At 51.0% G+C, this 12,557-nt stretch overlaps 1 protein-coding gene across 1 annotated transcript in view; it reads right to left on the bottom strand.

Annotated features, from left to right (window-relative positions):
- The window catches only part of Angpt4 (angiopoietin 4), a 33,315-nt gene that overhangs the window by 10,984 nt on the left and 9,774 nt on the right, over positions 1-12,557 (bottom strand). Inside the window, exons 2-4 of the mRNA XM_021194765.1 lie at positions 6,837-6,992; positions 6,119-6,240; positions 3,616-3,854 (exon numbers count right to left, since the gene is read on the bottom strand). Coding sequence (XP_021050424.1) covers positions 3,616-3,854; positions 6,119-6,240; positions 6,837-6,992 — 517 coding nt within the window. The remainder of the gene's footprint in view (positions 1-3,615; positions 3,855-6,118; positions 6,241-6,836; positions 6,993-12,557) is intronic.

The following is a 12,557-nucleotide window of genomic DNA, read 5'->3' as shown; positions in this document are numbered from 1 at the left end:
CTTCATCATGAAATTTTACACACACACACACACAAACACACAAACGCGTGAGAGAGAGAGAGAGAGAGAGAGAGAGAGAGAGAGAGAGAGAGAGAGAGAGAGAGAGAGAGAGAGAGGAGAAAGCATCCGCAGGAAGTGAGCAGTGGAGTGTATGAGACAGAGGTTGGACCCAACAAAAACATGAATGTATTAATGTGTAAATGAAAATGTAAATGTGTATGAATGCATATGTGCCTGTGCATATCTGCCTGTATAACTCATCCTAATTCTCTTCCTGTCTTTCCTCTCAGGTTCACAAAGCGTTAACCATCCTAGCCAGAGAGGCTTCTGACTGCCTGGACAGAGAAGGGAGCAATAGCGATTAAGTTTTTACTTAATTCCCTACTGCTAGGCAACCGGTGTTAGTTGCCCAAGCCAGTGGTTTTTAACATAGAATAAGCAATTAGGTTTTTAGGATTTTTTTTTTTAAGTTATCATTGAGCATTCAGTATAGTTAGAGAGCTAGAAGGTCAGAGACCGTCAGTCTTTAAAGCTACCTCTAAGTCAGATGCTGTGTCCTGCTTCAAACCATTCCAGGCCAGGCTGGCTCCCAGAAAATGTCAGAACAGGCAACCCAGAGCTGGGCTGCTAGGTTCCAGCACATGGAGAGGGCAGGTGACACCTGCCTTCCATGGACACTTCCCATGTCCCCAGGCAGAAGCTGAAGCACGGGATGAGGACTGACCCGAGGGCTCCCAGCCTTCCCTTCCTGGAGTATCTTTCAGAGGGGACCTGGGCTTTCTTGTGACCCCCTGATAACTGGATCTCCTGCAGCCCCAGTTAGAGACCCCTCATCCTGTCCTCCTGGAAGCTGGCCACTGGCCTTCAAGGGCCCATGTACATTTCCTAAGCAATGTGTTCTTGAGACCAGGGGACTGTTAATTTAATGACTGGAATCTTCCATGACTCCAATAGGTACAGGGAGTTAAAAATACTGTCTAGCCTGCTTGGTAGGCTTGGGATGGGATTTTACTAAAACCCAATCTCTCTGAGAGGCAGGTACCTAAAGATGGAGCTCAAATAGTGAAGGAATGGTTATTAATACAACAAACAATCCAACAGGATACACTAGGGATGGGACTTCCTGCTGGGGCCTTACACCTGGATGGTGGCTCCCAGATCCTGGCACTGGAAGACATGTTTGAAGGGGGTTGCTCCATATCACAAATGAAGTGTCTGGAATGTTTCCTGGCCAGGGGTCTCTAGTGGCATCATGGCAGCAGCCCTCAGATCCCTACAGCCACAGGGAAGGAGAGGCCAGCAGATGCGAGTAACATTATGGCTTAGAGGTAAGCAGAGACAGGTTACACTGTACTTAACAAACGAGGGCAGGGCTGGGAGCTGGCCTGGGGTTTCTTTCTAGCTCCTCTCTCTGAGGCTCTGTCTACAGCCCATTTCCTCAGTGATCAATAGCAACAGCCATAACTGTCCGATAAAGATGCTTTTCCCTGGGACTATTGTGTTGGAGGGCTTCCTACGAGCATCTTGTTATGTTGGGAGCATCTTGGGCTCAGGAAAAAGGATTCAGGGAACAGCATAAAAATAAAACTGGACAGATATAGGCAATGGAGTGGTGCGGTGGAATGTGTGTCCTGGATCCTCATCTATCCAGTTCCCCCCATCCCGTGACCCTCCCCCCCCCCCCCTGCATCTGGCCCCAGCCAGTGTGGCCTTCACTGTGTTCTCTGCTGTGAAGTGCTGGAGCAAGTATCCTATCATGAAGGTGAGAAGTCAAATGACAAGAACTTGTAAGGTGAGGAAGGCGGTCTGGCTTGAACTCTGCTTACTCCACAGGCTAGCCCTTCCTCTCTCCACCCTTCCCTGGGGTTGGATGTCTCATCTGAGCGCAGGGAGGCTGGGCAAATGGACCACTGTATGAACGCTGCTTATGCACAACTGAGCCCGTTTCCTTGTCCTCACTGCATGACTGCTGTTCACTGGGCTTCATCATGCCCTCTGCTCAACTCACATTCATCAGTCTTCATGGGTTCTCTATTTGTAACAGGGGGCAAGAACAACTATCAAAAGTCTTTTCCTGGTACCAGTCTGGCAAGTGGATAGGTGTTTGGACAGAGAGTGACCCATCAGGTGCTGACACAACCTCTCACTGGACTAAGGAAACAGTCATTCAGCCTCAGGGGGAGGAGACAGGAGACCTATGGATCTGCAAGGAGAAGCCCCAGCCCAGGTCCTGTTCTTGCCTGTGAGAAACCCACACACACATGGGACTCATTCAGATTGTCTCGCTGCCAGGGCTGTACACAAGCCTGTAATGGCTTCTGGTTACTGCATATCCTGCGGCTTAGAAGGCATCTGCCTCCCCCACTCGTGGCTTCCCTAGCCTGCTGGACTTAGGGTGAACTCATGTTAGGCTCCTCTGCCCCAGTTCCCTGTCAGCCTGGAACCCCTTCACCTGACTGAAGCTGGGTAGCTTACAGAAGGCCCAGCCTCCCCCAAGGTGGTTGCAGATTGTTCTACAGCAGGAGCCCCTTTGGTTTCTCACCCTCGAAGCTACCATCCACTCCATACCAGACTGTGCTTTCTAGAAGAGATCCATTCCATCCAGCCTCTCTTGTGCCCCCTGCTGGCCTTAGGTTGAAGTGCCCTCTTCGAGGCTCAGCCCCTTAGCATGCTGAGCCATGGAAGCTGAAGGCAGAAAGCTAAGTAAGCTTGCCTGGCAGACAGTGGGCCCTTTCCTTCTCCTTCCCATTGAGACCTGACAAACAGTAAGGAATTTTGCAGGGGACAGGAACCATGGCAGCTGTGTGCTGCTGAGTCCCTGCCTCCCAAGCCCCTGCCTGGCACACAGTGGATGCTCAATAAATGCTTGGTGGTTAAGTGGCTGCAGATAGAACCAGGCATGCCAAGGAGGTTGTTGGGCAAGGTAGGCATGGGTCTCCTTTCTATGGTAGGCTGGGGATGCCACATTTCTTCCCTCTTCCACGTGGCTCTCTAAGCCTTGCAGGAACATCAAGGAGCGAGGTCCAGGCACTTGTGTCCAACTCTTCCATTCTTGGGGAAACTGAGGCCCAGGGAGATGTGTAGCAAGCTAAGCCGAATCACTGGGTATGGTGGGGACATGCCTTTAATCTGACCATGTGGAAGACTAAGACAGGTAGGACTCTGTGAGTTTGGGGCCAGTCCACCCTACATAACAAGTTCTAAGCTAGAACTATATGGAAGGCCTGTTTTTATTTTTATTTTTATTTTTATTTTTTGTTTTTGTTTTTTGAAAGAAAAAAAGAGATGGGACACAGACTTAACAGTGTAGGCTATGGTCGCCTGTGTTGTTATTGCCACCTCCATTCAACAGATGGGGAAACTGAGGCCAGATGTAGAACAGAGGCATGGCTAAGATCTCCCAGGGGACGAAGGCAGGGTCTGAGTCGGATACTCTTAGGGGCTGCTGTGGCCAGTGTGGTCACTGTTCATTGAGTCTCTCTTTTGCAAATGATAGGAGAGAGCTGGCCTCTCCCACGATGGGTCCCTGGGCCAGGATGGCTGAGGAGGCTACACGGGGTCTCCCTTCCGTCTTTAGCTCTCCACCCCAGCCCATGCTTACTCCCTCCTGCTCACCCGGATGCTGGTCCTGGGCTACAATCCGTACCAGGCGCTGTACTAACTCTGTCAGTTGCTGCTGCTGCTGTTGCAGGGAGCTGGAATTGCTGCTGAGAGCTTGCAGATTGTGCTTCAGGTTAGCCAGGGCCCCGGTCTGATGGCCCAGGAGGCTCTGCAGTTGTTCCCTCTTCTCTTGGAGGCTGTTAAGCTGGGCCTGATGCTGTGCTTCCAATGCCTGCAGCCTGGTCTCCAAGGCCCTGCCAGGTGGACACATACGGGTCAGCCTATGGTCTCCACTCTGAGCATTCACCTCCCCCCAGCTTCGGTGGGTGGGGCTGAATATGACAGTTGCACATACTGTGCAGAGGCTCAGAGACACTCAGTGTCTGACTCAGGGTCACCCAGTCTGGTAGTCTGTGTCCACTGTAGCTCAGATCAAGGGGCAGAGGGAGAAGGGTGGGAGGCTAAGGTGTCACATGAATATAGGAGTGTGCAAAGGGACGAGGTCAGGATGGAAGGATCCAGCAATAAGCCAAGAGCCATGAGCACAAGCCCAGAAGGGATGTCTTCTGACCTTATGTATCCCACCCCAAAGGAGATAGTCTCTATGGAGTGTGGGCATGATACTGCTTAGACGTGAGAGAGGAGAGGCATCATAGATGCCCAACAGCTAGGACTGGAGGTTCTGCTCTGTTGTGGTGTTCCCAGGACTGTGCTGTAGCCATAGGGAAAGGCACTGGCAAAGACTTAGGAAGGGGAGGTGGGGACCAACCTGGCAGAGCCTCTGGTGGAACCTCAAATGTGGGAGACAAAAGAAGAGAGGAATGCAAAGCAGTATGAGGGTGCTGGGGACAGACAGATGTGGAAAGATGCTCTGAGTCTTAGTGTGGGCGAGCGGAAAGAAAGAGAACCCTGGCTGGGACGGGCTTCTGTGGAAATAGAGCAGGTACAGGAGACACTGGGACGGGCTTCTGTGGAAATAGAGCAGGCACAGGAGACACTGGGACGGGCTTCTGTGGGAATAGAGCAGGCACAGGAGACAGTGGGATGGGCTTCTGTGGAAATAGAGCAGGCACAGGAGGCTCGCACTTGTGCTGGTTTCTTTATCTGCTTGCAGTACTAGGGGTGCGATAGGCGAGTGTTCTGAGTGCCTTTATACCACACAGCCCTACTGGGGCAGTAAGCACACGGTGTTGTAGTATAAAGAGCAGAGAGTGATTAAGAAAAGAAAGCTTTCCACTCAGCCCCTCCTCTTCAGGCATTTTTTCTTGTCTGTGGAAGAAGAAATGTGGAAAGGCTGGGCAGTGGTGGTGCACGCCTTTAATCCCAGCACTTGGGAGGCAGAGGCAGGCGGATTTCTGAGTTCGAGGCCAGCCTGGTCTACAAAGTGAGTTCCTGGACAGCCAGGGCTATACAGAGAAACCCTGTCTCGAAAAATCAAAACCCACCGCCCCCCCAACCCAACCCAAACAAACAAACAAGCAAAACAATCAAACAAATGTGGAAGCATTGGTAGATAAGTACACGCCGGAAATGACCTTAATGTCCATTGACTAGGGCCTGAGAAATAGACACTGAGGAACTCTGGGAAATTGGAGAAAGGATCAAATGTGAGCATTCAACTGCAGAAACAAGCTGTGGGCCTTGCGTCAGATTTCCCTGGCTTGTCTCTACCCCAGGGCTGGTTTTTGTTTTGTTTTGTTTTGTTGTTGTTGTTGTTTTTCCAGGTGTTCCCAGAGAACACCAGACTGACCATGAGGACAGATGCTGGCAACTGCTTTCTCCAGGAAGGGTTACTTCAGGTTTGTGTGCTTACAGTTACAGAAACCAGTTAAAGTTCACAATGTGGAGTGTAGAGCGTGAAAATGGTATCTTAATAAAGTAACGAGAATTGAAAGTGGAGAGAGATGGGTGTGGTGGCACAAACCTATCATCCCAGTACCAGAGGCTGAGGCAGGAGGATAGAAAGTTTGAAGTCAGCTGGTTACATAGAAAGAACCTGTCTCAAGCAGAACAGAACTGGCAAACTGAGTCCCCCCAAAATGCCAACAACAAAAACTCCAAATAAGGGGCAATATTTATGCACATGTGTGTGTGTGTGTGTGCATATATGTGTGGGTGTGTGTGCATGTGTACTTGTATGCATGTGTGTGCATGCATGTGAGTGTTCATGCGTACTTCTGTGTATGTGTGTGTGCATGGGTGTGTATGTGTGCATGCATGCATGCATGTGTGTGTGTGTTCATGTGCATGCATGCATATACTACAAAAAGAAGGAAGGTGAGAAGGAGAAAGACAAAAAGTAAAATGCATGGCCTCTGTCGATACCGAACGCTGGGAGCCAGGCCTGGAGCTGCCTTGTTTGGACTCCGAGCCTGATTCTGATCCTTATCTAGCTCTAGCTTCACCCCAGCTGTGTCCCCAGCCCTAGCTCCATTCTATGGTGTCCTTCACCCCAGACCCATCCCGACACTTGACAGGTCCAACCTCTCACTGCAGCTCTAGTCCTGTCCTGGCTTACCTGTTGCGGCCCTGCAGCCGCTGCAGCTCACGGCTCTGCATCAGCATCTGCCTCTCCAGCTTGTTGGTGGACAGTGAGTTCTCCAGCATTTGGGTCTTCATGTGCAATGTCTGGTTTAGGACCTGTCCCAATAAGCAGGAGGTTTGTGGGGGATGTGTGCTATGTGGGCCCAGAGGTCTGCCACTCTTGAAACTTGCCAATCAATTGCCATGGTCTAAAGCTATTAGTTTCCATGGTTACTAGCTTACTACCTTTCATAGGCCCTACCTGACTCAGTTTCTCTCTACCATCTCCCTGCCCTTCCATGTCCCTGGAGAAGCCAGGAGGCTCGACCTCCCCCTGGCCCCACCCCCGAGCTTTTATACATGCTGTTCTCCCTGTCTGATGTGCTCTTCCTAGCAACTTGGCTCATGTCCTAGCATCACTGTGTCCCGGTGTCCTTCTGACCTTGCTGTCTGGGCTCATTGCCTCCCATTCTACCCGTGGACCCAGCAGCTTACCCTTCTTTCTCTCTCTGAGAGCCAGGTCCCTGGCGTGGGTTCACACAGGGAGTCAGAGCCAGTGCAGCACTGTAGAGGGAGCTGCCTGGTTATGTGAGAGGAGGCCGGGGTGGGGTGGGGGGTGGGGTGGGAGGGCTTCAGGCCCTCACCAGGACAGTGACAGGAAAAGATGAGAAGCCTGGAGGGTCGGCCTGGCCTTCAGATGGCTCTCCTGTTACCTGTGTCTCCACGGCAGTCAGCTTGTGGGTCTGAGCCTTGGTCTGGTCCATGAGGTTGGCGCCCAGTGCCAGCATGGCAGTTGTCTGGTTCTGGATTGTGTCCTGCTGGGCCTGCGCCAGGTCTGACCTCAAGTTCACCTTGATGGACTGCTCCAGCTGTAGGGGGATAAAAGGCTACAGTGAAATGGCAGGGGCTGGGGGAGGAAACCTCCTGTGGCTCCTTCCCATGAAGCTCCATAGCAGACCACAGATCAGCAACTAGAGGTGGATACCTGGCTGAGAATGTACCATGTCGGGCCACTTATTCCCCTCTCCTAGGGTTCCCTCACTGGCCTCTCTCTCTTTATTTTTGTTCCAAACAGCCTGTCCCTGGCTGGATAGCCAGAGGATCCCATTGACACTAGGTAAGTCTTCCTTGGCTCTGTGCTAACCCTGGGTTCCCAATCTCACAAGAAACGCTGAAAACATTGATCTGTAGTGTCCTCTATGGCTAGCCCACTCGTCCCTTCATCATTCCGCTCCAGAGGCCATACCCCTATACTTCCCTCCTATACAAGCACACACCCATCTTAGGGCCTTTGACCATGCTATACCCCCGGTACTCTCTCCAGAACTATCGCCCGACCCACATGGCTCACTCCCTCGTGTTTGTTCATTGGTGTCACACATTTTTCATTCCCTGAGTTTATGCCACGCATCTCTTTTTATCTCTCTTACCCTCCAGAGTGTTGATTACATGAAGCCAGGGATGCAGTCTTGCTCAGTATTTCATATCTACGTCTAGCACAGCACCAGGTATTCAGGGGGTGCTCATTAATTGTGTTCAAGGAATTGATGGGGAGAGGGGAGCAACAAGGATCAGAGTGTAGCCCTCATGCTCTGCCTTTCCCCTAGGTGAGTGCTAGCTTGTGGCTGGTTGGGGGTGGGTGGGTTCATATCTTTCCCTTGTACAGGTTTCCAGGTCTGTCTGCCAAGTTGAACTTTCTCTTAGCCCTGCTGTCTGCCAAACTGGGCTGAGCTCACAGCATCCAAGTGCCCTAGACCCCATGAGCTGGCTTCCTTCCTTTGGCAGGGCTTTGTTCTTCCTGAGAGCCCATGGCGCTCCTCTCCTTGGAAGCCAAGAGCAAGTTGGAGAGGTGGACAGCAAGTTCTCAGGCTTAGCCTCTCCTCCGCTGTGCTTGGCTGCACACACTGCTTGGATCCCCATCCTCTGTCTCTCAGGCCAGAACTCAGGCTTCCATAAGGTTCACTGGAGCCATTCAAAGGGGACCTTGGAAGGTAAAGGCTCTCAGGGAGGGGTGCATGACTGGAGGTCATGCTCACTCAGGCTAATTCTTCCTTTGTTTCCCTCCTCCTCTGTCCACTCATCTTTCCTGCCATGAGGACTTTGGAAGGTGTGTGCTCCGTTGCCAAGTCCCAGTGGTGCACTGGAAGAGTGCTGGGATTGCCTAGAGGGTCTGTGGATCAGCCTCAGCTGGGAGCTGGTTACAAAGGAGGCTTTCCAGAGCTGGCCCAGCACTACTGAATGTGGAACCAGGGGAGAGGCAGCTGCATGTTCTTTAATAGACCTTCAACTAGCTCAAAGTAAGGCACACAAGGAAGATGGATGAACCAGTGTGGAGCTTCTTCAGGCCTCTGCCCATCACCTTCCTTCTTTCTCTGCATCATCCCTGGGCCTAACCCTTCCTTGCAGCTCCTGGAGAATCTGTGCTCACAGATACATCTAGAAACTAGGACCCCATCCCTGTAGCTGCCTCCCAGTTTCTCTATTCCCAGAGGGTTGGTACTCACTTCTATCTGCTGCAGATGGGTCTGTGTCCCCCCTTACTGACTAACTGGCCTCAGGGCTTCTGGGAGATTCTCCTCTCTCTGTCTCCCATTCTGCAGGAATGCTGGGATTACAGACATGTGTGACCTGCATCTTGCTTTCTGTGTGTTCTAGGGATCCAAACTCAGGACCTTATGCTTGTGTGGCCAGTGCTCTATCCACAGGGTGGTCATTTTGTTATGATCTCCTTGACCTGATAGTTCATATGGACCTATCGCCAGCATAGTTGCTGGACATACACCCAAATGTGCCCTCTTCCTATAACCCAGGCACCACTGAATCCTCCCTCTTGTGGTCCAGTCTTGGTCTCTTTGGCTTCTTGTTCCTTCTTTCCCTAGGTCAGGGGTCCTCAATAGGAGATCAGAGGGACTGTGGAGAGATCCTGGGAGTCCATGACATTGAGTGAGTGCAAGATGACATTGAATATGGATTTGTGATGGCAATTTGTCATTTCTACTCTAGCTTGGGCCACAAAGAAGCAGAGGTAGCTCAAGCAGGCCCCAGGACTGTATGGTAGAAAGAAATTATGAATACTTTACATTCCAGCATGTTGTCTACAGAACCTTTTGTTTTGTTTTTCTCACTCAGTGTGACTATGGAATTATGGGAGTTATCAACCCACCATTGGATGAGGGATGAGGCAACAATTTCACTGTCAGTTTGGTCTTTAATTTTTGTATTATGACTGCAGAATTATTAGATGTTATTCTAAGGGCCTTGACTTTAGTTTTTTTTTTGTGTGTGTGTTTGTGTGGCCTTTTGAGACAGGGCCTTGCTCTATAGTCCAGTGTTTAAGAAACTGATCTTGAACTCACAATAATCCCCCTGCCTTAGCCTTCTGAGAATTAGGGTCATGGGCATGTACCACCATTCCTAGTTGATTTTATGTGTTTCTAAGAAAATCCATTTTCTTTCTCTGGGGCCAGATGCTGAAGGGCCCAGGGCTCCAAACACCCCAGGGTGCTGCCTGTGTGCTTTGGCTACTCTGGGGAGCTCATGGATCACCATTCCCTATGAGAAATTCTTCCTGGACATCCGTGCATGTCTGCACAGGTTTCAAACAGGCACCTCTAAAATTGAATATGAGGAGGTACACCTGTAACTTTAGCACTTGGAGGTAGACAAGGGGATAAGTAATTTAAGGGTATCCTCGGCTACACTGAATTCAAGGCCAGCCTGGGCTACATGAGTCCCTGTCACAGAACAACCAGCTTCTCCAGCGCCCAGCTCAGGACTGGGCCTCTGCCTCCCGCCATGTCTCTGCTTTAGTTTTGCTCATCTCAGTGAGTGCCCCTTCCTTCCTGAAGTCCCAAATCCAGGCCTTAACCTTGACTCTGTTCACCCACGTGTCCTGCTATTAAGTCTGTCTCCTGAGATCCCAGCAAGAGCTTCCAGTCTGTTTGCCTCTTCCCTCAGCTCCCCAGGGATGCTACCGAGTGGCTTAGAGTGCAGCAGACACTGCTGGGTCTGCATTAGATTCTTCTGCTCAGCAGGAGCCTTCTGGAACTCGGATTAGATGTAGACTCCAGGGCCCCAAGATTCTACTTAGTCAGAAGCAAGTTCATTCCTGAGTAGAGAACTTTCTAGACGCCTCTCCACACTTCAGAGTGAAGGTCACTTCTCCTAACCAGGGTAGGTTCCAAGTTATAATCCACATATAGGAAACCCAAGTTTCCACTGGGCCTCCCCCATCCTATAGGATTCAGGGTGACTTAGGGCCGGCCCTCTTGAGTGAGTAGGATTCCCTAAAAGCAGACTCTCTGCTTTTCCCTAGTGGGCCTGTGGCTGTAAGTAGATGGGTGGGGCATAGGCCATCCACAGCTGGATCCTATTACCAGATCTGTTAGCCCACCCACTGGCCTGGGCCCTCAGCAGATAATCCCAGCCAGATGGCCTGGTTTAGCCAGGCTGAGGTTCTGGATACCAACGCCAGGCTAGACAGGCGCCTGGGGACGTTCCCAGGCTGAGGCACCAGCCAATGGCCACGGAAAGGAATCCACTTGAGAAAATGACGCAGGCAGGTCTGCTATTATTCGGGCATCAGACTGTCAGTGACTTTTCTATCACCTTAGAGCAGCAGAGTCTCATAATGTGAGCCAACAGCGTACACACCGTACACACCGAGCCCCAGCCCGTGCTTCCCTTGGCCCTGGGCTCGAGGTCCAACTCTGCTGCATTCCAGTGTGAGCTCTGGAGGGATTCTGCAGGCTCCTGGGCATCACTGTACAAATATGGTCTATGGGGGCAGAGTAAGCACAACTGTGTCAGGAAGAGGGCATGGAGAGAGGAGAGCAAAGGACGTCTCTTATCAGGCAGAGAATAAGGATGAAAGGAAAGATGCAGACCCGGGTGGGGGGTGTGGCTTCGGTGGCTGAGCAGTCCGAGCAAGCCTGTTTTGCTCCTGTGTTATCTATATAAATGGATCTTAATTGGAAAATAGCTGAATAGCTGAGCTCCAGTCACCCTGTAGGCTCCAGTCTGCCGTGAGAAGGAACAGATGGGTCTTTAGTGTGCCCAGTCACAGTGACAGGTTTCCAAAGTGAAAAACACAGACTCGGCGTGTGCAAATGTGGGTTTCTACCAAGGGGATATTTTAGTAAGTCATAATCGACCTTCATCAGGCCTGGGGTGGGCGTGTGTGACTTCAAAGGGACATGGGAATGTTTAGGGATGTTGACATTGCCCTATGTCATAAAATGGCAGTACGGATTTTCCTATATGTGAATTATGTCTCAATAAGAAGAAACTTGCCAGCACAAGGTTCTAAAAAATGTCCCAGATAAATATGTATTATAATTTGAACTGTTTTCTTACACTAATGTGGGGCCTTGGGTTTCTGGCACACACCTACTCACACACTTGCTATGTGCCAGTTCTGTCCTCAGTACAGGGAGTCAGGGATGAGCAGAATAGACAAGTATTCTGATTCCAGGGCTCTGACTAGACCCATGAGTGAAGCCGCAGTAGTGATGTGAACCACGAACAAATCAGGCAGGAAGAACAATTGGGGCAAGCTAGCCAGGGACACCTGAGCTGAAAGGGTGAGACCCCAACCCTTGAAAGAAAGCCAGGAGGGAGGGTTGTCAGGTAGAGGGAAAGCAAGAAGAAAGGAGGGAGATGGGAGGGTGCATAGGCTTGGAGGCTTGCAACAGCCCTATGCTCCTTGTGTCTTTTCTGGAGGAAAGGTGCATGAGGCTCGGGATTCAGATAAGCAACTGTTTCCTGTCAGTGCAGAGTGGGCCATGCCTTGGATCAGTGATAGCCACCCCTCAGCTTCTACCCCCAGGGCTGCTGAGAACACAGTGGGGATGAGTGGGTGAAACAGCTCCGTATGGTTATGTAACCAGTGAGCAGCAGACCCTAGGATGTGTATGTTGCCGGTGTCCTCCTGGCGATGCTGGCTTACACCTCGGCTGAGCCTCTTCACTGCAGTTTTACAGAAATGTTCCAGAGGCGTGTGAGGGGACACAGCCACCATCAAAGCACCGCCAACAGTGTAAACTCGCTCGTGTCAGTCGTGGCGTGGTCCTGCCTCTGTGCAAAGATGCTGGTGATGTATTCTGTGTGCGCACAGATGGAGGGCAACTGCTCTTGGGGAGGGGTGACAATGGGGAGATGACATCTCCTATTGGTAGCGCACATCTCAAATAAGTTTGGATTTAAAAGTACAATGGAAGGCCAGAAAGAGGGCAGAGGAGGGTAAGGAGTTTGCAGCCAAGCCTGATGACCCAAGTCCCAGGAACCAACTCCTGCACATCAATCTCTGACCTCGGTGTGTGTGTGTGTGTGTGTGTGTGTGTGTGTGTGTCTGTGTGTCTGTGTGTGTGTCTGTGTGTGTCTGTGTGTGTGTGTGTGTGTGTGTGTGTGGTATGTATGTGGTATGTGTGTGTGTG

This window comes from Mus pahari, chromosome 3, assembly GCF_900095145.1.
Source record: "Mus pahari chromosome 3, PAHARI_EIJ_v1.1, whole genome shotgun sequence".
NCBI classification, from domain to species: Eukaryota; Metazoa; Chordata; class Mammalia; order Rodentia; family Muridae; genus Mus; species Mus pahari.
This window is presented reverse-complemented; position numbering and strand designations above follow the sequence as displayed.